General features: G+C 34.0%; 1 protein-coding gene across 1 annotated transcript in view; it reads left to right on the top strand.

The window, feature by feature from the left end:
- LOC145297833 (uncharacterized) overlaps positions 1-25,764 on the top strand; it is a 1,294,147-nt gene that overhangs the window by 548,949 nt on the left and 719,434 nt on the right. The window contains exon 3 of the mRNA XM_080144164.1: positions 24,359-24,425. Coding sequence (XP_080000290.1) covers positions 24,396-24,425 — 30 coding nt within the window. The 5' untranslated portion in view covers positions 24,359-24,395. The remainder of the gene's footprint in view (positions 1-24,358; positions 24,426-25,764) is intronic.

The following is a 25,764-nucleotide window of genomic DNA, read 5'->3' as shown; positions in this document are numbered from 1 at the left end:
TTTCTTTATATTAAAAAATGCTACATTGCCTAAAGTGTGTTTAATCATAAAGTCTGAAGAAATGCTTTTTTTTTTAAATTTTCAAACGATACAATGCTTGAAATTGTCGAACTAGACATTGAAACAATTGTAACCTAAAATGAAATACATATGTTGTTGCCATCAACACCTTATCTGTAAGTCTTGATTTTACACACACATTATATATATATATATATATATATATATATATATATATATATATATATATATATATACTCTTCAAAATAAAAACATTATTATTTCTAATGTATTCTTTGTCTTACATAGTATAATAAAATCTTTTGAGCTGAAACTCAAACATTTCACCTCATCGATTTTAAGTTCATTGAGTGGCTAAAAGTTTGATCTGCACTCATGAGCCAAAAAAAAAAAATGGGCCAAGAGTAAAAGAAGAAAGAAATTCAATTTTCAATATTTTTCCATGAATTTTTGATAATTTTAACTGAAAATTTCTATTAATTCAGATCGGTATTATTATAGCATATGATAATAAGTGGAAAAATTCATCCTATATATGGTAGGACCGCAGATATAAAAAAAACTGAATTGCAGGATTAAGGGAGTCCAAAATGACTTACAAGCAAAGTTTTAATATTTTTTAACAAATTGTGAAAACATCTTTCTATAGTGAAGAGAATTGGTCAAAGGTTTGAAGTCGAATGCTTGGTAAAAGGAAAATCTGGATCTGGTCACCCTAGGTCATTCACTTTGAAGGACGGCCACAGGCTTAAATTGACTGTTTTGAAAGACTAAAGAAAACTTATGTTAACCATAGCAAAGAATTAAAAACAGGGGCTGAAAATTCTCTTTCTCGATATAAAATATCTAGCCGAATGAAAGAAATGAACAGGTGTGCAAAGAAGTCATTTTTATATCAGAAGATCATCAATGATAGAAAGAGATTTTTCTCATATTAATGCCAGAAATATACAGATTGGTTCAGATTGGTTCAGGAATGTTGATGTTCCCGATGATCCCGAATGGTTCAATCGAAGAACTGGAGAAAGATTTTCACCAAGTTGCATGAAAACGACAGTTAAACACAGGAATGGAGAAATAATAGTATGGGGAACTTTTACTGGAGCAGGAGTTGGGAAACTTATTAGATGCGAGAAGTCAATCAATGCAAAGGAATACATTCGAATATTAGAAACAGGACTGTTAGTAAGTATCCAGAAGCTGGGAATATTTAATAACATTATTTTTCAACATGATAATGCCCCTGCACACTGCTAAAGTCACAAAAAACGAGTTTTCTGATATTTCAATTCATGTGATATTTTGGCCAGGTCAAAGACCCGATTTAAATCCAATCGAGAATATTTGGTCCATAATATTGGATTGATCTTTTAAAGAAATCAAAAGGGAATGCGCTTCCATCCTAAGCATTTAATTAAGTAAATGTTTTGTTCTGTTTTATTAGTCTTGTTTAAGTTTCTTTGTTCAATTGTTCTTTGCTCAATATAGCTTTTAGTGCCATAAAATGTATAAAATTTGTTTGGCCTATTTTTTTCCTCAGAAATGTATTTATATATATATATATATATATATATATATATATATATATATGTGTGTGTGTGTGTGTGTGTGTGTGTGTATATCTTCTTCTTTCTTCTTCTTGCTCGTCCGTCGAAGTCGACGATGACCAAGGTATCAATCAGTTCGGCGTCAGGGGTTTGTGTGTTCTGAGATGGCTGATGAGGCCAATCCGTGCTCGGCAGACTCTTCCACACTCTGGACACGTGAAGGCCGTATCGGCAGGCTGTGAACCGGCAGCTCTCTCCGACCTCCTCTTGCGCTTCTGCTGGTCGTGTGTCATGCGTTGATTCTCTGCCCTGTCGGCTCCTAGGCTGATGACGCAACGCCAGGCCGAACGTTTAGCAGCGCGACTCTCCCAAGACTGGGGGCTGATGTCAAAATCTTTTAGGGACGTTCTCAGACAGTTTATATCGTTTCTTTTGGCCCCCTGCATCCCGCTTTTCCCTGGCTGAGTTTTATGTATATATATATATATATATATATATATATATATATATATATATATATGTATATATATATGTCTATCTTTCGTCTATCAGCTATTATATAAAAGGAGTTTTGTCTGTATGTATGTTCTTGTTCGTTCCCTATAGTTTCGAAAACACGTGTGCAGACTTTTATGAAATTTCACACGAAGGTAGTTTATGTGCCTGGCAGGGTTCTTAAATAGATTTTATATCTAGATATCTTCGATAATATCGATAATCGAAAAAATCTGACGGGAAGAAACAACAGTTAACACCTTACACAACTTGACATCAAATGTGCATTTGAGAAATTTTATTACCACACAAGCTGATAGGTCGGACATTTAAAATCAGCAGTAGATTCTTTGATATGACAGGGGCGTGTTCGAAATGAGTGTTTCTATTAAAAGCACAACTCCACTATGATACTTGACTTTTTTATTTAAGCTTAAATTCCATCCATTATCACAAGCAGAAAGATCGGACATATAATATCAACAGTAGGATCCTAGATATGACAGGGGCGCGTTTCAAATGAATATTTGTGTTTAGAGCATAATATAAGCATATTTAACTTTTGAATTTTAAACTTGAATTGAAGCTATTATATATAGCAATAATTGGAAATCAACAGTAGGTTCTCTACAGTGTAAAGCAGACTAAAATGGATTTTGGACTAAGTCACTGCAGGGGCGATGTGAACCACCTTCCTGGTGCACAACAATGGGTCCACAACTAAAGTAGGTAATCATTGGATTTGATTGAAAATAGGAAATTTCATTGATTTTGATGACAATGGGTGTGTGAAATATGCGTTGATCATCATTCAATCCCGGGCAACGTCGGGTCTTCCTGCTAGTTTCTCTCTCTCTCTCACACACACACACACACACTCTCTCTCTCTTTCTCCTTTTACTATATATACATATATATATATATATATAGTACAAAATTTTGTTGAAATTCAAAGGCTTACATTTTTTCTCTAAATAACTCTTATTACATCCTAGATCTCTTCATTCCAGCCGTTTCGTCAATGGGATGACAATTCTATGATTTTATGTTTCCATATAGACTTTCTTTCTCATCAACTCGTCAGATGTGATTTCCATCCGATGTTACAAACAAGAAGTTAATTTTCTACATAATAAACCTGGTGCGTTCGTTTGGGAAAAAAAATTCGATCCCCATGTTGTTATAGGTCGGCCATCTTGAGTATCTATATATATATATATATATATATATATATATATATATATATATATATATATATGAGAGCAAGCAGTTACTAAAACATGTTAAAAACACTTTGTAAAAGAGTTAAAAACATATTTAATTTGAAAAGGAAACACTAAATAAGTGGATAGACCTTAATCCACGGAGTTTCGAAGAAACACTTTTCTTCTCCTCAGAGGGTAGGATTTAGCAAAAATGCGGGATCGGATTTTGCTTGCAAAAGTATTTAATGAAACTACAAGTAAGTCATAGATCTTACTTGGTAACAAATAGTGAAGCAGAGGGAGTATGGTTAAGAAAAAAGTGATTTCACGTGAATTGATAGTCTGGTGAAAGGTAAAGTATCCAATGACGATAAAATCCAAAAATTCAAATCAAAGAAAGTTAGTTAAATTTCCATTCGCACAAGTAAAACCAAGGGAATCGCGTAATTTGAAGGTGATCCAAAATTATCCAAGAGGCAGAAATCCGTGGAATAATTCACATAAAAAGGTACAAGAAGAGAATTATAGGTAAAACATTTACTGGTATATACGGATTTATTTGTCAATTAATTAAGGAAATATGATTATAGGGGAGTGCTGTTATAAATGGTCTTCATACGAAGGTATTTCGAAGCCTAATGCTTCTCATCAGGAGGGGAAGTGAACTAGGTTACATACAAAGGAATGCAACATCGCATTTAGGGCGCACATTGGGGAGATATTTAAATATCTGACGTATGAGAAGAGGATGCTAGTGTGTGACCGGCTTGACAAAATACCTGTATAGGTAAGTTTAATTTATGTTTGAAGTTGGAAGAATTGGAATTGTAATTATTTGGGGTAACCTAAATATTTGGATGTTTCCAGATAAGATAAGCGGTTAAAATGTAGACAAACAATGTAGAGATTTGCGTATGTATTCCGAAAGCCGTTCTTAACATTGGGGAAGTTGAAGGTGTTTATTCCGAATGCCGTTCTGAACATGGGAGGTCGGGGGGGGTATTCCGAAAGCAATCTTAATATGGGGAGGTTATGGGTGTTTATTTCGAAAGCCGTTTTTAAGATGAAGTGGTTTTGGTGTTTATTCGAAAAGTTGTTACACATGCGCATTCATAATTCCTCTGTTGTGAACAAATGGCTGTTAGTGCTTGATATGTGTTTTCATATTTGATAAACTACTTATCAGCCCCAAATTTAGTTGAGATATTCGTTGTCAGCATACCCGAAAATATTTAAAAGTTGACATTTCGAATGTGAACAGTGAGTTTCAGTTAATTTAAAAAAATACTGAAAATTTTGTATTTTAGTCAGAGAGACGACTTATTAAAAAATGTCATTGAAATTAATATTAGTTTTTCTTGAGAATTAATGATTATTTTATTTTATTAGTTACGACAATTTCTATTTTATATTAAAATAAACCTCTATTTTGTGTTGTTAAACTGTTCGTTAAAATATTTGAATTTTTTAAATGTGAAAGGAATTTTTTTTTTAATGAACAACACGTACATCCGGAAACTTGGAAATGTTGTTTGAAATAAATATTTGTTTTTCTAAGTGATAAATGAATGAAAAGCAAAAAATATAGTGATGTGTTCGTTATATTTCTTTACAAAAAACGAAGAAATTATTAATTGAGACATCATCAACGCTCTGATTCCCATCTGGCATCAATTGAAATAGATGGGTCTCGTCTAGAGGAAGTTCCATGTTTTGATAAGCTTCTGGGCTTGACCTTTACTCCTGACCTGAAAAAGAACAAGTCTGTTGCCAACTGGAAAACTGGTAGGATCCTTCTGCCGCTCCAGAAGATATCTCACTGCTGATGCAATTCTCTATTTATATAAAAGCCAAATACGTTCAAGGATGAAGTACTGCTGCCAAATCTGGGCAGAAGCTGCTAAAAACAGCCTATCCTGCCTTGACAGAGTACAAAATAGACTTCGTGGCTTAGTAGGGGATGCCTTTTTCTCTTCCCTGCAACCTCTCTCCTACAGAAGCTATGTTGCGAGCCCGTCTTTGTTCTATCGTTATTTCTATGGCAGCTTAATTGAAATATTCCTTTAGTTTTGCACAAGGCTAATCTTTTTACAGTTTCAACTTTGATATTGTGTTCATATTACGCACCCCGAACCAAACGAATATCTCATATTTTCACTTAAAAATATCATTCTATCTCTTCTCTTTGGGGTCGTCTATGAGATTTCTTTTTTTTTTTTTTACAAAGATCATTATTATTTCTAGTCCGTTTGATAGACATCTTTTTTCTAACACAGTCTCTGTTTTCCCCTCTCATTTTCAAACTTCCCCATTTTTATTTCATAATAAAGACTATTCAAATCACTATCTCTATCTCTAAACTTCTCTTTCTTTCAAACGCTCTATCTATTTATCTATCTATCTACCACGCCAAAGCAAGCACGTACTTTCCTAGACCAGCTATACGATATCATGCGTATGAACACCTATATATGTAGACCAATTGTTTATCTAATAGGTTTATCTAAGTCTGGCAAAAGTGTCGATGCTATCGACGGTCGTTTCTTAGCGAAAAGTATTTATTGCGTTTGGCTGCAGGTAATTTACACTCTCTTGCGACTTGTGCTTTGGAATGAAAAATGTGTTTCAGTCTGGAACAGAGTGAACAGTTTTGTCTTATCTTATAATCAAACACACGTATTCTTTATATTAATCGGAATACTGCTGTAGAGCCTGAGTCTGTATATACGCGTGTCTTATATGCGTGCGGGCTTGTGTATCGTTTAGTGGCTATAATTTTCCTCTTTTCTTCTACTTATGGCTTCCAGTTTCGCTTATGTTTAATAAACTTATGTGTTGTATAGAAAATCTAAAATGTATCTGTTACATACTTGTGTGTATATAAAGTGTTTATCTCAATAACATGTAATGTTCATACTTAGGAAAGCGGATGCATAAATAGATTCAATTACACAGTTCACAAACGGGACGATGCATTTTAAATAAACATTCTTCTCAGATTAGCACATCAGACAAGATAGACATACCTTTCTTTCATAGTTCTTTTGCCCGGTGGTTGTTTTTGTCGTGAAGTCCTTAAATATACAAATAAATTCCGATCTACTTTTAAATTCCTAAATTTATCATTCGTATTATTATTTATCGGACTACTGTTCTCATCTCATAACCAATCCTCATCTCAAAAATTCAGAAACGTCATAAACTGATGATGTTTGTGTTATTTGCCTTAGTTAAAATTCCTAACTAAACATTCCAAGTACGACATATTCATGATGACACGCCGGTTTCCGTCGGATCACCGATGTTAAGCAACGTTGAACCTAGTCAGTACTAAATGGGTGACCATTTAGAAATTCCAGACACTGCATGTGCTCTTCGCTAATCTCGATATTGTTTCCAATCGTCCTGGAATTTCTTTACCACCAAACAAACAGAGCCGGTTCAGGATAGGTGTGGTTAGAGATTGCGCAACCATTGCCTCACAATTACACGCGTGACTTCCCTTACAGGGGTATCATTTGTTTTTCGAGCGGAACAGATGCATTGTTGTATAGATAATCTAAAATGTACAGTTTATATACTTGTGTGTATATAAAGTTGTCATCTTTTCCCAGGTGCTTTTTTTTTTGTCGTGAAGTCCAGAAATTTACAAGCAACCCCCTACATTGGTTTAATATTATTAACCTAAGTTAAAATTCATAACTAAACGTTTCAACACGATAACAGATAATTGTTTTTCTATTGAAAATTTATTTGAAATGACAATTGCTCTACCGTGTATTACAAGATCCTCGGCGTTTCCCCGGAACACTACCATATTACTACAATAAAATTCTTATTTTTATTGTTATATATGCAACGTTTTGTCCGATGTAAGCCCCCACTTATTTCATGGACAATTGTTTTATCCTACAATCAATAATCGAAGACATTTTCCTTCGAAGGAACCTTATACAAACAATTTATATTGTCTTTATTCGTTTTTTATGGATGATCCCTTTCTCTGGAGTCAGCGCGCTGTCTCTATATTTTTTCTCCTGTGGAATATTTCCGTGGACTCAATCGTCCGGTCTCTCCAACAGGTTAGCTCGAACTCACTGACTAATTGACTGCGTGTATTGGAAACTATCAATTTTCGAAAGTCATCCCCTCTTTTCGATTGTCTAGCCTTAGTTAAAATCTACGTCACTCCCGGTTTGACAGTGGTCGTAACAGCAAAGACGTCACGTTTTCCCCGCTCTTTTCCTCCTTCACGGTACGGGTTCGAGACTGCTTTCCTACTACCACTTTTTTTTTTTTTGCTCAACATACACCCCCAAGCACCCGGGCAACGCCGGGCTACATGCATTCTGTTTTCTACCGCAGAAAGATTCATAGCAAAGTATTAGATTTTTTTCTTTATTAAACCGGAATAGTCCACAAAATAATCCACACAATTTAATGCATGAACTTTTCTCTGCCCATCGGTTTTAGTTATATTGTATACAGTCGTCCCCGTCCTATGGGGTCCCAACTGTAGCCACACCTTTTATGATTGAAGCATCGCAAGAAGAGGACGAAAATCTGCGCTCGGCCGTCTCGTGGTTTCCTGACTTCAATATGCTGCTACAATGTAATCTAGTATTTTTACTGTGCCCACAACGTCCAGGCATTGCCAACATTATTTTTAGAGATGGAGAAGTATTATTTATCCGAATGTTATGGTACCATCCTCCCAGATCTTATCTCGTTTTTTGTGTGTGTGTGTGTGTGTGTGTGTGTGTGTGTGTGTGTGTGTTTTCGGGGGGGGTGCTTCAGTGTAGTATATTATACTTAAGTATGTTTATTGCTTATTTCTTTGGTAGTCTCTTAGTTTACCCCCCAGTAATTATTCTTAAAAGAAAGACCTGTTGTAATTGGTTTGACCTTAGAATGAATACTGCCTACGCAAGAAAATTCGTCATCTTTTAGACCCCACGAGGCTTTTACGTATGCAAATGAGTACAGGCTTCGCTTTGAGTCTAGCACGCGTAGTGCAATTTCTGCCTACATGTTCGTTAAATATTATATTATACTCCAAGCAGTTATACGGGCATATATTGTTGCACGTTCATATTCCAGCTGATGATTTCCTGATAAGAAGCTAGTGTACAAATTGTCGCCTTTCATTAATTGGCATTTCATTTTATTAGTTTGCACGCTATATCTAATGATAAATTGCAGCTTTTAATAAACATAAAAATCCGTAGCCAATGAGGAAGTTATATAAAAGTATTAATAAAAACAAGTGGACATACTACATTACATTGTAGCAGGTGATAGAAATAGGCGTAAACAGGTGAGGCGTCATTATGGGTGACGGCACCCATAATGGCGCCTCACATGTTTATAAACGATACACAAAAGCTAAAAATAGTGGAAACATTTCAACTTTTGGAGGCTGGGTTGTTAGTTAGCAAAAACCACGCAAATGAATTGGCGAGGATCACGTTAGTGAGCAGACGTGTGGACGGCCTCGTTTAAAGTAGAAAGGGAAGACCCAGTGAAATGTAAATGGTGTCTCAGTGTGTCAAACTCTGAATAGAAAATCCATCAGAAGAATAAAGGTTTGGTCAAATATAACTGGCGTTCATTCGGGGTTTGGAAGAAGAAGAAGAAGAAGAAGAAGAAGAAGAAGAAGAAAACATTTCTTTTTGTCTGAGATAAGCAGGCATAGGTATTATCCGTTTCATCGTAGGAAAAACTGTCTATAAAAGTTTCTGTATCTGGTTTGTTAATTACGTGTATTTGTGAAAAAGCAGACGCAAATGAATATTTTTAAATACATGTAGAACACAGTGAACATTTCTATACACGCATTTATTAGAAATCAAAAACTGTTATATACACCGCTAGCCGAGCCTAATAATATTTTGTCACATTTAAGAAATACAGACACGTATATATACAAGATACATATATCTTATATATAGACACACACACACACACACACACACACACACACACACACATATATATATATATATATATATATATATATATATTTTTACACAGTGATCACCACTTATCATGGCCCGGAAGCCACTCAGGGATAAGGGTTATTGCAAGTACATTACGTTAGTGTGGAGATTTGATGAAGTGTTTACTTAAGGGGGCGGTTCATTAGGAATTTGTTAACATTAGACTTGAAGACATCCAAGTTGTAGTCCGGAGGGAAGCAGGCAGACGGAACAGAGTTCCACAGGCGTGCAGTTCTAAGAAAGAAGCTTTGTTCAATGAATCCGCGTTTTGATTTAGGCACAGATATAGAGTGGGGGAAATTTTTCATAGTGGATTCAGCTAGACGGGTGTTTTTCGTGAAAGATTGGCGAGGGGGGACCAGGAATTGTAGTTAAGACGAGCACCTGCCATGAAAATAACGATAAAACAAGGATAGGCTCGCAACGTCTCTTCTGTGGGAGAGGGGTTGCAGGGTAGAGATAAGGGCATCCCCCACTAAACCACGAAGTCTATTTTGTACTCTGTCAAGGCATGATAGGCTGTTTTTGGCAGCTCCTGCCCAGATATGGAAACAGTATTCCATCCTTGGACGTACTTGGCTTTTATATAGATAGATAATTGCATCAGTAGTGAGATATCTTCTGGAGCGGTAGAAGGATCCCACCATCTTTCCAGCGACCTTGGCAACATACTTGATGTACGTGTTCCATTTCAGATCTATATATATATATATATATATATATATATATATATATATATATATATATATATGTATGTATAAGGAATGAAAAAATACCAGCGGTGGTTGACGTTATGTTTTAAGAAAAATAGAAAAACCGAATGAAATTATTAAAAAATCAACGTTTCGTCCTTATTTCAGAGGACATCTTCAGGATAATTGAAATAAAGATGTAAGAAAAGAAAAAGTCATAGATCGTGCGAAAAAGACCGTTTTTGAATCCTACCCATGTCGGGAAGGACAAACAAGTCGGATTCAAATACTGTCTTTTTCGCACGATCTATGGCTTTTCTTTTCTTACATTTTTATTTCAATTATCCTGAAGATGTCCTCTGAAATAAGGACGAAATGTTGATTTTTTAATAATTTCATTCGGTTTTTCTATTTTTCTTAAAACATAACGTCAACCACCGCTGGTATTTTTTCATAACAAGTTGAAGGTACTGAAAATGATGATGTATGGAAGGCACCATGCATTGGGAGAATCTACACAATTAGTCCAAAAGCAGGGGAGTGTTATTTCTTACGCCTGTTGCTCAATGAGGTTGCTGGTCCAACTTCATTTCAAAATTTGCGAGCATACAATGGTCAGGTGTTTGAAACATACAGAGCAGCGTGCCTTGCTCGAGGCCTTCTAGAAAATGACCATCACTTGCATCAAGCAGTAGGAGAGGCAAGTGCCACTCAATCACCTTCAAATTTGCGAAGCCTATTTGTGATAATTTTAACAGCCTGTGAGCCAAGAAATCCTCTTGAGATCTGGATGGCTTTTCGTGATGTAATATCTGAAGACATTCTTCACAGATACAGGCAAGAAGTTAACAATCCAGAAGCAGATTTTAATGAGGACATCTACAATAAAACTCTTTGTCTAATTGAAGAAAAAGTTCTCCTTATGTGCGGTCAACCATTGGCAAGCTATGGATTACCTGCACCAACGCAAGGGAGAGATGAAAGACTCGCGAGAGAGTATCAACGTGAAGTTACTTATAATCTTGAAGAACTTTCCCTACAAGCAGAAAATATGCAAGAAAAACTGACCGATTCTCAAAGAGAAGTTTACAATTCATTCATGGCAATGTTGGAAGCACAAGGTGAAATGAACAAAAACATGATGTTTCTTGATGCTCCAGGTGGTACGGGCAAGACTTTTGTAATCAATTTGATCCTTGCAAAGATTAGATCCATGAGAAAGATTGTGCTTGCAACAGCATCCAGTGGCATTGCTGCTACTCTACTACAAGGTGGCCGCACTCTTCACAGCACTTTTAAAGTACCCTTGGATACTCATCGAATGGATCAGCCAGTTTGCAAAATTACTGGTAACTCAGCCTTGGCAAATGTAATTAGAGACACCTCTGCAATCATTGTAGACGAAGCCCCAATGACGCACAAGAGTGCTTATGAAGCAATTGACCGAACACTGCAAGACATCACAGGAAACAAGAATCCCATGGGTGGCATTCCAACCTTATTTTGCGGTGATTTCCGTCAAATCCTCCCAGTGGTTAAAAATGGCACAAGGGCTAACATTGTCAATGCAAGTTTGAAACAATCCTATCTCTGGAGGCACGTTATAGTGAAGAGACTGACTACTAATATGAGAGCCTATATCTCTGATAACACAGCTGCAGCAGACTTCTCAAAATTGCTTCTCCAAATCGGTAATGGTCAGTTTCCTATCGCTCCTTCACCTGACACAATTAAGATTCCAACTGCGCTTGGTAAATGTGTCGGTAATCAGAAGCAACTGAAAGACAAAGTGTACCCAGACCTGCAAAACAATGGAAAATCACCGGATTGGCTTGCTGAGAGGGCTATTATTTCGCCATTAAACAGCAATGTGAATCATTTGAACAATTCAATAATGGATGAATTTCCAGGAGACACAAAGCAATACAAGTCAGTTGATTCGGCTACTAATGAATATGAAGCTGTTCACTACCCTGTGGAGTTTTTAAACTCTTTGGAGATATCTGGAATGCCTCCACACATTTTAAATCTCAAAATTGGATCGCCAATCATGATTCTTCGATCCTTGGAACCGCCAAAAACAACAAACGGAACCAGATGTGTTATCACCAGATTGCACACCAATGTACTTGAGGCTACCATTTCCTGTGGTCCCTACAAAGGCGAAACCGTTCTACTGCCAAGGATCCCCTTAGTTCCATCGGACTCAGAACTTCCATTTAAATTCCGGAGACTCCAATTTCCTGTGAAGGTGTGTTTTGCAATGAGCATAAACAAAAGTCAAGGTCAGACATTTAACACCATTGGCGTAGAATTGACATCAGACTGCTTCAGTCACGGTATGTTCTACGTCTCCATCAGCCGGACAGGAAGTTCAGAAAAACTCTACATTCTGGCTCCAGATCAAAGCAGCAGAAATGTAGTTTACCCTGAGGCTCTTCAGTGAAAAGTTCGAGAAATGGATATCAGGAAAAACTGACATGATCTGATTGTGGTAAGTTTTTAGTATTGAATGTGCAAGATAAAATTTAAGCAAGAGTTGAAAATTACTTCAATGAAAAATTTACTATGTAACATCAAGTAACCTTCCTTTTTGATGAAAATGTTTTGTGAAGTTCCTGATTGAATTTCAGTCACTACAAGAGGTAGTTAAAATGTTAATCACCTTATGCAATCGTTGCTCTTACAACATCAACTTACTGGAAAGGTGCCCACAGATTTTGGTACCCGAGTGCGCAACAAAGCTCCGTGCGAAGCACGGGTATCTTTGCTAGTATATATATATATATATATATATATATATATATATATATATATATATATATATATATATATAAACAGAAAAACAAACGACTTAAAAACCCGGTCATTATCTGTTGCACAGAATAAGCTACCACTTGTTACCACTCCTCAAAGTTTGAAAAGTGAATCAAGACATCAAATGAATTCCTTCTCGAGCACCTAATTTTCATTTCAGTAAAAAAAAAAAATCTCAATGTACACAAATGACTATTTTTATTAACTTTGTCGGTTCTGTCTACAAAATCCTTTAATTTAAGCACATTTATACACTTGTATCTCTATTTATATATATCCTGTGGGCAGTTCTATTATCGAGAATTAAGCTCATTGGCATTCCGAATCTATACTCATAATAATTTGGCAAAAATAAACTTGCGGTTTGAACAAATAAGTCGTTTTAATGTCTTTCTATTTTGGAAGAGCTTCAGGCAATCTATAAATATGGTTTACTTCCGGTCGGTCATAAATAACAGATAGTTTACTTCCGGTTCATTCTTCCCTGGGTAAAATTCTCTCTCTCTCTCTCTCTATCTATCTATCTATCTATCTTTGTCTCTGTCGCTGTCTCTGTCTGTCTGTCTTTCTGTCTCTCTCCCCCCCATCTCTCTCGTAAGACCAGTAAACCAAAAATGGGTTGTAAAACAGAAATAATATATCACTGTAACTACTACTACTACTACTACTACTACTACTACTAATAATAATAATAATAATAATAATCCCAATAATAATAATAATAATAATAATAATAATAATAATCCCAATAATAATAATAATAATAATAATAAAGAGTTGCAATGCAGTGTAAAATCGTACGAGTATGTTTCAGAAGAGGTAGTAGTAAGTGATTATGTTATGTAAATTCAATGTGATAATGGGATTGAAACAAGTAGACCGGATTCATTCTTGTTTGGAAATAAATAACACAAGGCAATAATCATCGATATGGCAGTGAATCTGGAGGAAAAAAGAAAAAAGGGGAATGTTCGAAAAATACCAAGACTTGAGAGCGATAAAAAGATGGTGAGAGTTTAAGAAGGTATAGAAGTGGTACCTTTTGTGATGGCAGCCCTAGGGAGTGCAATAAAAGGAGTTGACAAGTGGATTATGAAAATTGGGATCCATTGCAATATTGAAGTACTTAAAAAAAACTGACTTGTTGAGAATTGCCAGAATCTTGCGGAAAGTGCTGGAAGACTGAAACAAAAAAAAAACAACAAAAAACAACAAGGTGTTGATTGTGTTCTTTCGTTATGATCTGCCTTTTGCTCAATTACAAGCTGTCCTTTTTTTGTTTTTTTTACTTTTTATTTCCTTCCTGTGACGTCAGCACGTGCACAATTGCTTAATTTGCATATGTGCTAAGAAGGTTTATGTTGCTGTTAATATCTTTGCTAGTCAGCTATCCTATGGCTGCTGTTGATGTTCTTACATGCACCTACACTGCTATGTTACCAATAACGTGCACAGCTTTGTTACAAATTTACAAATTTACTCTTCATTATTATTATTATTATTATTATTATTATTATTATTATTATTATGATGATGATGATGATGATGATGATGATGATGATGCAACAGTAGTAATAGCAGTTGCAGCAACTTTAAAAACACTTGAAACAATTTCTAATATAAATAAGCTATTATATTCGTGAATATTTTTCTTTGTAATAACAAACTGTGAAATTTGTCAAAGAAATTATCTAAAATCTGTAATTCTAACAAAATAATAATAATAATAATAATAATAATAATAATAATAATAATAATAATAATAATAATAAATCAGTACAAATACTTGGTACATGGATATATAAACAGTAATGGTGAATGCTCTGACGAACTGCAGACACTTGTGTCCCCACGACGTAGACAGCCTCGACAAATCCGACAGGCAGCTAAATCCCACCCCCACACAGTAGAGATCTCTAGATGTAAAAGATCTTTCTACTCCAGTATTTTCTTTCCCAGAACCGCTAGACTCTGGAATTCCATTCCAGGTCTCTGCTTCCCTAACTGTACTGACATGCAGAAGTTCAAGTGTAACGTGAACCGACATCTTGCTGGCCAAATCCCAACATAGTGTTCCAGTAGTTGCTGCCCCTGATAGTAGCCCCCTACACCAAAGTGGCAATGCGCCTTGTTTGGGCTGAAAATGTAATAATAAAAAAAATAAAAAAAGATAAATCCATCCAAGCAAGAAGACCTGATTTGATAATAGTTAACAAGAAGGAAATACTCTGCCAGATTGCATATTTTGCCGTTCCAGCAGCACACAGAGTGAGGACCAAGGAAACGGGGAAGTGGAGCAATACGCGGAACTAGCCAGAGAGCTTAAAAGATGTGGAAGATGAAGAAAGTTGAGATAAGACCAATAATAATAGGAACGGTAGGAAAAATTTTCGAGCAAAGAATTGGAGATAATGTAATAAGAATTATAAGTGAGAGGATCCAACTAAAAACAATGCTAGAAACATTAAGGAAAACTTTTGAATGTAGAGACAAATACACATGAGCTACAGGTGCATGCCGGACATATGGAGACTGCTACAAATGTAAAACACAAATAACTACCACGTTATTTTACAAAGGGTCACCACTTATCAAGGACCGGAAGCCACTTGAAGATAAAGGTTAATGAGTGTACAATAGTCAATGGGAAAATGTAGTAATCGTTAGTAGTGGAAATTTGGTAAGTTGAATTACTTAATGGAATGACTCATCAAGAACTCGTTTACATTAAACGAGGACGACCATATTGTGGTCCGCTGGAAAGCATAGAAACAGAACAGATTTCCGCAGGTGTGCAGTTCTAAGAAAGAAACTTTGTTCATGGAATCTGCGTTTAGGTTTACGAACACAGATCATGAGTGGGGAAAATTATTGATAGTGCTTTCAGCTAGAAGAGTGTTTTTCGTGATATTTTTGCGACCATGTATTGGAGCTCAGACGAGCACTGGCCATGAAAATAACTACTGAGCAGAGACAGAATCGCAGCGTCTCTTCTGTGGGAAGTAATGTGCAGGGAAAAGAAAAAGGCATCTCCTTGTATTTTGAACAATATCGTAGCAGGATAAGCTGCTTCTAGCACCTCCTGCCCAAATGTGGTAACAGTACTCCATCTTTGGACGTACTTGACTCTTATAGATAGAGAATTACATCAGCAGTGAAATATCTACTGGAGCGGTAGAAGGATTTCGCCATTTTTCCAGCGACATTGATAACGGCTTTGATGTATGTGTTCTATTTCAGATCAAGAGTAAAAGTCAGACGTAGAAGCTTGTCAAAACATGAAGCCTCTCCAAGACTAGAGCCATTCATTTCAGTTTACGCTAGACGGGGATCGGAGCGTTGATGATTGAAAGATAGAAGCTTGGTTTTAGATATTTGAAAATTAACCAGCCACCACTTTCCCCATTGCACCCCGTGCTCAAGATCAGAGAACGGAGAACCAGAGAGATATTGGTCATTTGCCGCCTTTGAAGTGTTTCCATAGATGGTAGTGTCGTCAGCATAACTTTTTACAAATGATCCTAGGATATGATTTGGAAGATCATTGATGTATATCAGAAAGAGAGTTCGAGGCAGGATGAACTCCCGAAGGAGTCCACTGTTAATAATTTAAGCTTCTAGATTTCTGCCTATCAACCACTACCAATGATTTAATAATGTATAAGGTATTTAAAGCGATACCGTAAATTGAGCTCTCGTGAAGTTGACCCTTATCCTATACTCTATCAAAGATCGTTGACATGTCAAGAGCAATTGTCCTGGAAAAGAAGCGTTCCTTGAGATTCGTTAATCCTATGAGATATAACAGTTAGCACATCTGCTGTAAATCTATATAGAAGAACGAAAATCATATTGTAGGTCACCGAGGGGATTATTTTTATTTATTTATTTATATATTTATATATTCATTTATTTAGTAAGTGACTACTTCTCCATTTAACGCAGAGTCTAACTATTTACTCATGACGCACAAGACACTTATTGTTCAGTACTGAGAGGGAGATGACAGATAGCGTAATTCTTTAAATACAGAGGATTGTGCTGAGGTTTACCAGTTTGTGTGGAAGTAATTCATCTTAAGACAACGTTTAAACAACTTTTTTCAGTGCTATAATTGAGATATCATCAGGGCTAGTTTTTTTTTTGTTTGTTTTTTTTTTGGCGCGGCCTTGATTCCATAGGGTACAGTTAGCTGCAAAGTTCTTTGCAAAGAGATTGGCTTTGTCTGCTGCTGATTAGATTATCTCAGGTGTATTGATGATGGTTGGGATAGAGCATACGCTTTTGTTCAGGATTCTGTTTGTTATTCATCAAAACTAGTGGGAACCAAGCTGCTGCTCAGCGACGCAGTACTTTATAGATTGAGCACACCTCTCTCGTTCCTAATTATAATATATATATATATATATATATATATATATATATATATAACATCTATATATATATATATACATATATTTAATTTTATACGAAACTAATTACAAAATATATATCTTCTATTTCTGGTTATACGAATTGTTGCTTTTATTTGAATTTTATATATATTTCAGTTTTATTACTATTTTAATTAAATTTATTATTACATTAATAATAATTTTATTGTAATTATGTAATTTAATTATATGACAATAAAGAATTATATTTTCCCTAAGAGAATTTAACGATAAATCCTACAATTTATATATATATATATATATATATATATGTATATGTGTGTGTATGTATATATGTATGTATGTATGTATTTCAGGTCATGTCATATGCTACTGGTACCATGTAACCCAGTACTACCTGCCTCATGGTCGGGTCACCGGCGACTAAACTGGTTCCCCCACAAGACTTGTTTGGTGAGGAGGATGGCTAGTCTCCCTAAGGATTAAAAACTAGATCTTTCAAAGGGCGAATGAACCCTTTTTCGGGGTCACCGGCCAATAGCACCGTGTGTGTATGTATGTGTGTGTTAGGGTGGAGAGGGCTCCTGTAAGCCGTGGTGAAGGCAACCTTTCTATCAGAAGCAAATCTCTGATTTCAAAAAAACATAAAGCGGGAGACTAGTACCCGCATTAAGCTGGTCTGCAATTTAACTTGTTGCTGGTTATCTTGTTCTTGCTTATTGCTGGATCTCAACATTTTGAACCGAGAGAGAGAGGCTTAGCTGTTGTACAAAGCTAAGACTCTGTAACATCATCTGTGTATAGATACTCCCTCGGGCATTTGTCTATTAAAATTGTCCTGTGGCGGTGGAAGTCATTTTTGGGCTCATGGAGTTTAAGTGTCTGAGGGAGTGGCACTCGTCTGACAAGACGTTGCAATCATCATGTATATATTATTATTATTATTATTATTATTTATTTATTTATTTATTTATTTATTTGAGGGTAAACAGTTACATTTTGTTCGCTACAAACAGCCATCTGTTTCAGTCAATATTTCGACGCCATAGAAAAAAGGGAAAATAACTTTTCCTTTTTTTTCTATGGCGTCGAAATATTAACTGAAACAGAGGGCTGCTTGTAGCGACCAAATTTAACTGTTTGCCCTCGAATAAATAAAATAAAAAAACAGTCTGTCCTTGTTACGGAGCACTATCTACCAACCTTAGTCCCTACTTTTTAACATCTCAAACCTGAATTTATATATATATATATATATATATATATATATATATATATATATATATGTATATATATATATATATATATACGTACGTATGTATGTATGTATGTATGTATGTATGTATGTATGTATGTATATGCCAGATATCGCATGTATGTATCCGTTATCATGAAGGATAAAAGGCGTCTATGCGTGTATATGCGTGCGTCTCTTCGTAGTATATCTATCATTACCAGCACAAAAATCAATTTTCTATGGGGTGTCGATGACAGTCTATTGTTTTTTTTTTATTATGATTTACCCTGCGGTTTCAGGCGAGGTTCATATTGGCCCCATTGAGAATGCATTTAAGCGAAGAAATATTTGCAACGAAAATAAAACAAATGAAAAATGGTTTTCGTTTTCAATTCGACAGAATTCAAGAACTTAATTTCCTTCAGAACAAAAAAAGGAATGAATCTTTGCGTAGTGGAAGCGAATGGTTTCTCTTTTAAGATACGTCGTCATTTTTATTTGGTATTGTTTCTTGGTCGGTCACGCTTTCGGTTAATCTGTCATGCTTTAGTTGGAAGATTTCTTTTGTTTTTTGTTTTTTTATTTGCTACAATTTCTACAGTAGTGTCCAAAACTAAGGGACAACATTTTAAAACCTTATATTTTGTAGAAATAACAGCTGTGAAAAGCTGAAACTTTAACAACTGGTAGTCGTTATCATCCATTATAACATACTAAAACTTGAATCATTTGCAAAGCATAGAAAAATAATTATAACAATTATTTATTTACTTTCAAAATAGGAACGTCAAAAACTAAGTTTTGTGAGCTACTCTATTATGAGAATTGTTCCAAAAGTAATGCCTCCTATTTTTCGTTTGATTAAAGAGGATTGCACATTGTTATGATAGCTGCACTTTTTCATTCATGACCTGAAATATTAATCTCTTTGTAGCAGTTATGAACAGTGTGTGATTCTTAGAAAGAAACTACTCTCGTTTGTATCATTGAGTTCCTTGCAAAAGTTCATTGTGAATGGTGTTGGTTATGTAGAATAAAAATTCTTGAGCACAAACATTCAATTTCTTTATTGCTGACTATTATCCTCATCTTTATTAGTTGTTCTTTCACGACGTTTCGGCCAACTATTTATCTGGCCTTCGTCAGGTGGTAGCCGCGACGGGATAGAAACTCCGAATTTCCTAACTGTATTCTCAGCAATTACTGCCTTCCATAGTTGTCGTCTCACATTTTTGTCCAAGTCAGCCTCTGACCTGCTTTGGATAAGATTTACACCGCTATCTTCACACAATACTCGCTTGGAACCATAGAGATACAACGTCCCTATCCAGTGCGCCAGGGGCCCCGAAGTAATAAATTCCAATTAAATAATATAAAAATGTGATCGTTTTAACTGCACTACTCCTACTTTTTAGCTCTTCAACATTTTGATTTTAAAAGATTGTAGGCTTTACCTTTTGAAACGACACTTGCATGACAAAGGTTGCCCCGAACGTCCATTCCTCCATCGTTCATCGCTGGCAAAAGTGCATTTAAAATGTAAAGAAAAAATCTAGAGGCACAAAAAGATTATATATTTTAATGATTCAACTCGCGTCTTCTTAGATCTTGAACTTTTGAGTAAAAACACATAGGAATATTTAATTTGGCACTACTAGAAAAAATACATAATATTTGGATTTGTGCGAAACAATTATAACTAACCACTAGATACACTATTTGTTGTTATCAACCCATTCATTGAAGTCTTGTTTTTTGTTAAAACAATATATATATATATGTATATATATATATATATATATATATATATATATATATATATATATATATATATATATATATATACACGAGCAAACAGTTAATAAAATATGTTAAAAAACACTTTGAAATGAGTTAAAAACATATTTAATCTGAAAAGGAAACACTAGATAAGTGGATAGTCCTTAATCACCGGAGTTTCGAAGAAATATTTTCCTTCTCATTAGAGGGTAGGAATTAGCAAAATGCGGGATCGAATTTTGCATGCAAAAGTATTTGATGAAACAACAAGTAAGTCAAAGATCTTACTTGATAGCAAAAAAAGTGAAGCAAAGGGAATATGGGGAAGAAATAGGTGATTACACATGAATGGATAGTCTGGTAGAAGATAAATAATCTAGTGACGGTAAAATTAAAATATATAACTTCAAGAAAGTTAATTGAATTTCCATTTTTTAAATTTTTATATATATATATATATATATATATATATATATATATATATATATATATACTGAGGAAGCAAAATGAAGACTTCAAAAAGGGTGTTGATGGCAACAAAAAGTGTATTTCATTTTACGTTACAATTGTTTCCATGTCCAGTTGAACAATTTCAAACATTATATCTATTGAAAATTTTTCAAAACCAGCATTTTTTCAGACTTTATAAATAAACACACTTTTGACAATAGCGCATTTTTGAAGAGAAAGAAAAAGAAAAATTCCCTTAACGAGAAAAGCACCGGAGAAACATTTACCTTTGCTGTAGTTACAGAAAAGCCCATTTAAGTATTAATCTATCGCCTAATTTTCGTATCTTCATTTAAGAACAGAGTCATGACTTCGATTAAATGTATTTTCTGAAAAGAAATAACTAAATAAAAAAATTAAAAAAAAACAGAAGTATGTATTTTTCCCCGGCTTACTTTTTAATATTTTGAAAATTTTATTTTTCCTTTATTTATTTTCTCCCCCGCCATACTCATGACATTTTTTTTAATTGCAATATTTCCAGATTAAACTCTGCTGAGCGAGGAACGAAACTTGGTTAGCTAGCCTTTATTTTTAATTTTTTTTATTTCTATTCATCAACATGTTAATTCGTGTATATATATATATATATATATATATATATATATATATATATACTTTATTTAATTACATAAAACATAACATATATATATACATAATGTATATATATACATACATGTTATGTATATATACATAACATATATATATATATTATGTATATATACATAACATATATATATACTTTATTTACTTACATAAAATTAATATACGAAAGTATAAATTTATGTGTAAACTTTAACTGAGGAGTCCTAGAGTCGATGAAACGCGGAATGTTCAGTGAAGCTTAATCGCCGTATATATTTTATAGCTTATTATATATATATATATATATATATATATATATATATATATATATATATATCCCTTATCAGCAAAATAGGGGTGAGGCATCAAAATAAAACTAGCATTTCTTATTTTGATGTCTTTAACTTCTACCCCCCCCTATTTTTTTCTGATAAAGGAGACTATTTTTCAAAGGACAAAACTTTTGTCAAATTATTATCAATATTTATTGTCAATTTCACTAAAATGAACATCGTTTCCGAAACGATCGTACAATCGAGTTGATTTTCTTTGTTTTTCTTTTGAAACTGATTAGTAATTCAAAATTATGAATCTTTTTACTCAATATTACTATGGCTCTAGGATATCTATACCTATTGAGCTCATTATGTATCTAAAGTAAAATGGCACTGTTTTCTTTTAAAAGTATTAATACATTTACTTATTCATTAAAACTCCTCTTTAGACTCCACGTCTAATTCCCTCCAAAAAATATAACAAGTTATATATATACATACATATATATATATATATATATATATATATATATATATATATATATAGTCTTAAAATACTTTGCAATTATGCGATATAGGTCAAATACTTTCGCTTGTTTTCTTTTACTTATAAGGGAAATGGTTTCCATAATGTTTTTATTGTTAAAGTGTTTTTTATTCAATAAGTCTGAGGAAAGTCTACTCTTGTGAAAATGTTCAAACGACATAATGTTTGGATTTGTGCGAATAGTCTTGAAACAATTATAACTAACCAATAAATACACTATTTGTTATTATCAACCCATTCATTGAAGTCTTGTTTTTTGTTAAAACAATATATATATATATATATATATATATATATATATATATATATATATATATATTATATACACGAGCAAACAGTTAATAAAATATGTTAAAAAACACTTTGAAATGAGTTAAAAACATATTTAATCTGAAAAGGAAACACTAGATAAGTGGATAGTCCTTAATCACCGGAGTTTCGAAGAAATATTTTCCTTCTCATCAGAGGGTAGGAATTAGCAAAATGCAGGATCGGATTTTGCATGCAAAAGTATTTGATGAAACAACAAGTAAGTCAAAGATCTTAATTGATAGCAAAAAAAGTGAAGCAAAGGGAATATGGGGAAGAAAAAAGTGATTACACATGAATGGATAGTCTGGTGGAAGATAAATAATCAAGTGACGGTAAAATCAAAATATATAACTTCAAGAAAGTTAATTGAATTTCCATTTTTTAAATTTTTATTTTATATATATATATATATATATATATATATATATATATATTCTTTTACTTGGCTAAGACTTCCTTTTTCTTACTATATTACTTTATTATATTATTAGATATGATTTATTTTTATTCTGTTGTTGCAACCGTTTATTCAAGCTAATCTTCCCCTCAATTTGGATTCATATTTGTAAGCTCATCTGCATTAGATCGTTGCACATATTTGTTAAGAAGGAGAAAACGTAATCCGGGCATTTATGCAGAATAATTGTCGCTGGGAATTTTCGGACAGTTTACGTAAAACCACATAAAATGGCGAAGGAAATTCTGCGTTTTTGTGTGTATTTTTTATGGCAAATGATTTTTATTTGATACGGAATTATTAATCATTTCTGTTAATATGAACATCAATTCAATGAAAAATGGAAAAAATATTTTGGTTATGACGAGGAAAATAAAATGAATAACTGATCGACTATTTTTCCGAAACTTTTAAAATCATTAAAATTAAAATTCAAGCAATAAAGCAATGAGTGCAAGGTAAGTTCTTGAAAAAATTATCACTGATAAGAAATTAAACTATTACTTTTTTGTTTAAATTTTTTATTGTTTTACTATGATATTTTTGTTCAAATAAATGGTTATTGTTTTATATTGAACTAATGATAGCAAATGAATGTTTTTTTTTAAATAACGTTATAATTGACATTATTAGACAATAATGTAAGAACGTATACTACAATAAAACGACCCAACAAATTGATGAATTGAAAATAGACAGATAGAAAAAAACAAGAGTAACAGTATAGTGCTTCAGACAGATACCAAATCTCCGTTAATAAAAGATTCCAAAAGGTAGCTGAGACCCTGGACTATAAAATATTTAAAAATGACTTGAAAATTTAATCCACGTGTGGCGGGTTTATCGCAAGAATTAAAGTGCAGTATCTAGTGTGATACTAAACTTAATCTTTTCCCTACTAAGTTCTTCTTAAATGAGGATTTTTCAAAGCTTATATTTACTTGTCCCCCTATGAAATCAGAGTTAGACATAGAGGCGGCTTTTAAAGTGGGGAAAATTCAGCTCCCCAAATGGAGCACTCTGCATATGAACAAAAATAAATATTCTCTGTCATGAAGGGTTTCTCTTTCACTGATCGAGAATAGAAAAGGTAAAGTATAGTAGCAGAACAGATACTACACTTTGTTTCTAGCCAAAAGGCTAACCATTGTTGTTTTGGATGATTTTTAAAAGTTTGTCCAAATCCAAATATTTCCTATTCAAACACTGGATTTTCTACGCCTAAAAATGTATAATCTCCGCCTCATTCTATCCTCCTCCTCCTCCTCCTCCTCCTCCTCCTCCTCCTCTTCCTCGAGAAAAAATATGAACTTGTAAAAAAAAAAATGTAAATATTCACAAATATTTTGACCGACATTCTGTGCGATTCAATAGTCATCATAAAAGTTTCAACTTGACCTTCAACTAAGTTTGGCTTGACAAGTTACCGACGAGGACATAAAACTGTCGTCCAAGGAGGATTTATTCTGACGTTTTCTTTTTGCAGGATTTTCATTCCCGAAGTTATTTTATGGATTTACTGGATGCAATCTGTTTCTGTCGGAACACAAACTGTAAGTATTAAATCAATTATATTTTTTATTTGAAGCGTCTTTTTTTTTTACAAAGGAATCACGATGATAAGGGTTAACGAATGTAGGGCAGTCAATGGGACAATATCGTAGTAATCGTTAGTAGTGGACATTTGGTGAATTGGATTCCTTAAGGGAACAGCTTATCAAGAAAGTATTCACGTTGAGCATGAAGACGACCATGTTGTATTCAGTAGGAAAGTAAGGAAACGGAACAGAGTTCCCCAGACACGCAGTTCTAATAAAGAAGCTTTGTTTATGGTATCTAAGTTTATGTTTAAGCACATATAAAAAGTGAGGCAAATTATGGATAGTGGTTTTATCAAGACGAGTGTCTTTCGTGAAACTCTGGCTAGGGGGGCATGGATGGGAGCTCAGTCGAGCATTTTTCATGAAAATTACGATAAAGCAGAGACAGGATCGCAACGTCTCTTCTGTGGGGAAGGGGTTGCAGGGAAGAGAAAAAGTATCCCCTACTAGGCTACCAAGTGTATTTTAAATTCTGTAAAAGCAGAATAAGCTGCTTCTAGCTACTTCTGCTTGGATGGGGCAACAGTACTCCATCCTTTCACGTATTTGGCTCTCATACAGGTAGAGAATTGTATCAGCAGTCAGATATCTAATGGAGCGGTAGAACGATGTCACCCCTTTTTTAGCAGGCTGGACATCGGATCTGATGTACGTGTTTCCTTTCAGATCAGGAGTAAAGGTCAGACCCAGAAGTTTGTCGAATAAATTTATATACATGGAAAAATGTTATATACATGTAAAAAGTTTATATACATGGAACGTTTCATATACATGGAAAAACTCCATATCTTCATATGCATCGAAAAACTTTATATGCGTGAAAAATGTTCTATACATTAGAAAATTTCTATACATGGAAAAACGTTATATGCATAGAAAACATTATATATATATATATATATATATATATATATATATATATATATATATATATATATATATATCAGATTGCTTACTTGCGCATTTAAACCGCCCATCCGGTTTCTGACTTCTGGTTTAAAAAATTCGTCTGTTTCCGTATTTCATGGCAGCCCTGTCTTAAGCCCAATATTAAAAGACACTACTGCTATTCAAACCTTACATGAGGTGAACACTATTTTTATATCACTTATCTTAACGTGTTTTCTTTACAAATAAATGTAATGTAACACTTTAGAATTAAAAAAAACATTGTTTTAAATATAAATATAAATATAATCATACTTACTGCTTTCAAGAGCGTTCCTGTGGATTCTGGCGATTTATTATTATTTTATCAGGTCTTAAAAAATATTTCAATATCAATTAGGGA

Source organism: Euprymna scolopes, chromosome 18 (genome assembly GCF_053919585.1).
Source record: "Euprymna scolopes isolate OS-2025 chromosome 18, ASM5391958v1, whole genome shotgun sequence".
In the NCBI taxonomy this organism is placed as follows: domain Eukaryota; kingdom Metazoa; phylum Mollusca; class Cephalopoda; order Sepiida; family Sepiolidae; genus Euprymna; species Euprymna scolopes.
The sequence above is the reverse complement of the archived record's forward strand: the minus strand, read 5'-3'. Positions and strand labels throughout refer to the sequence as shown.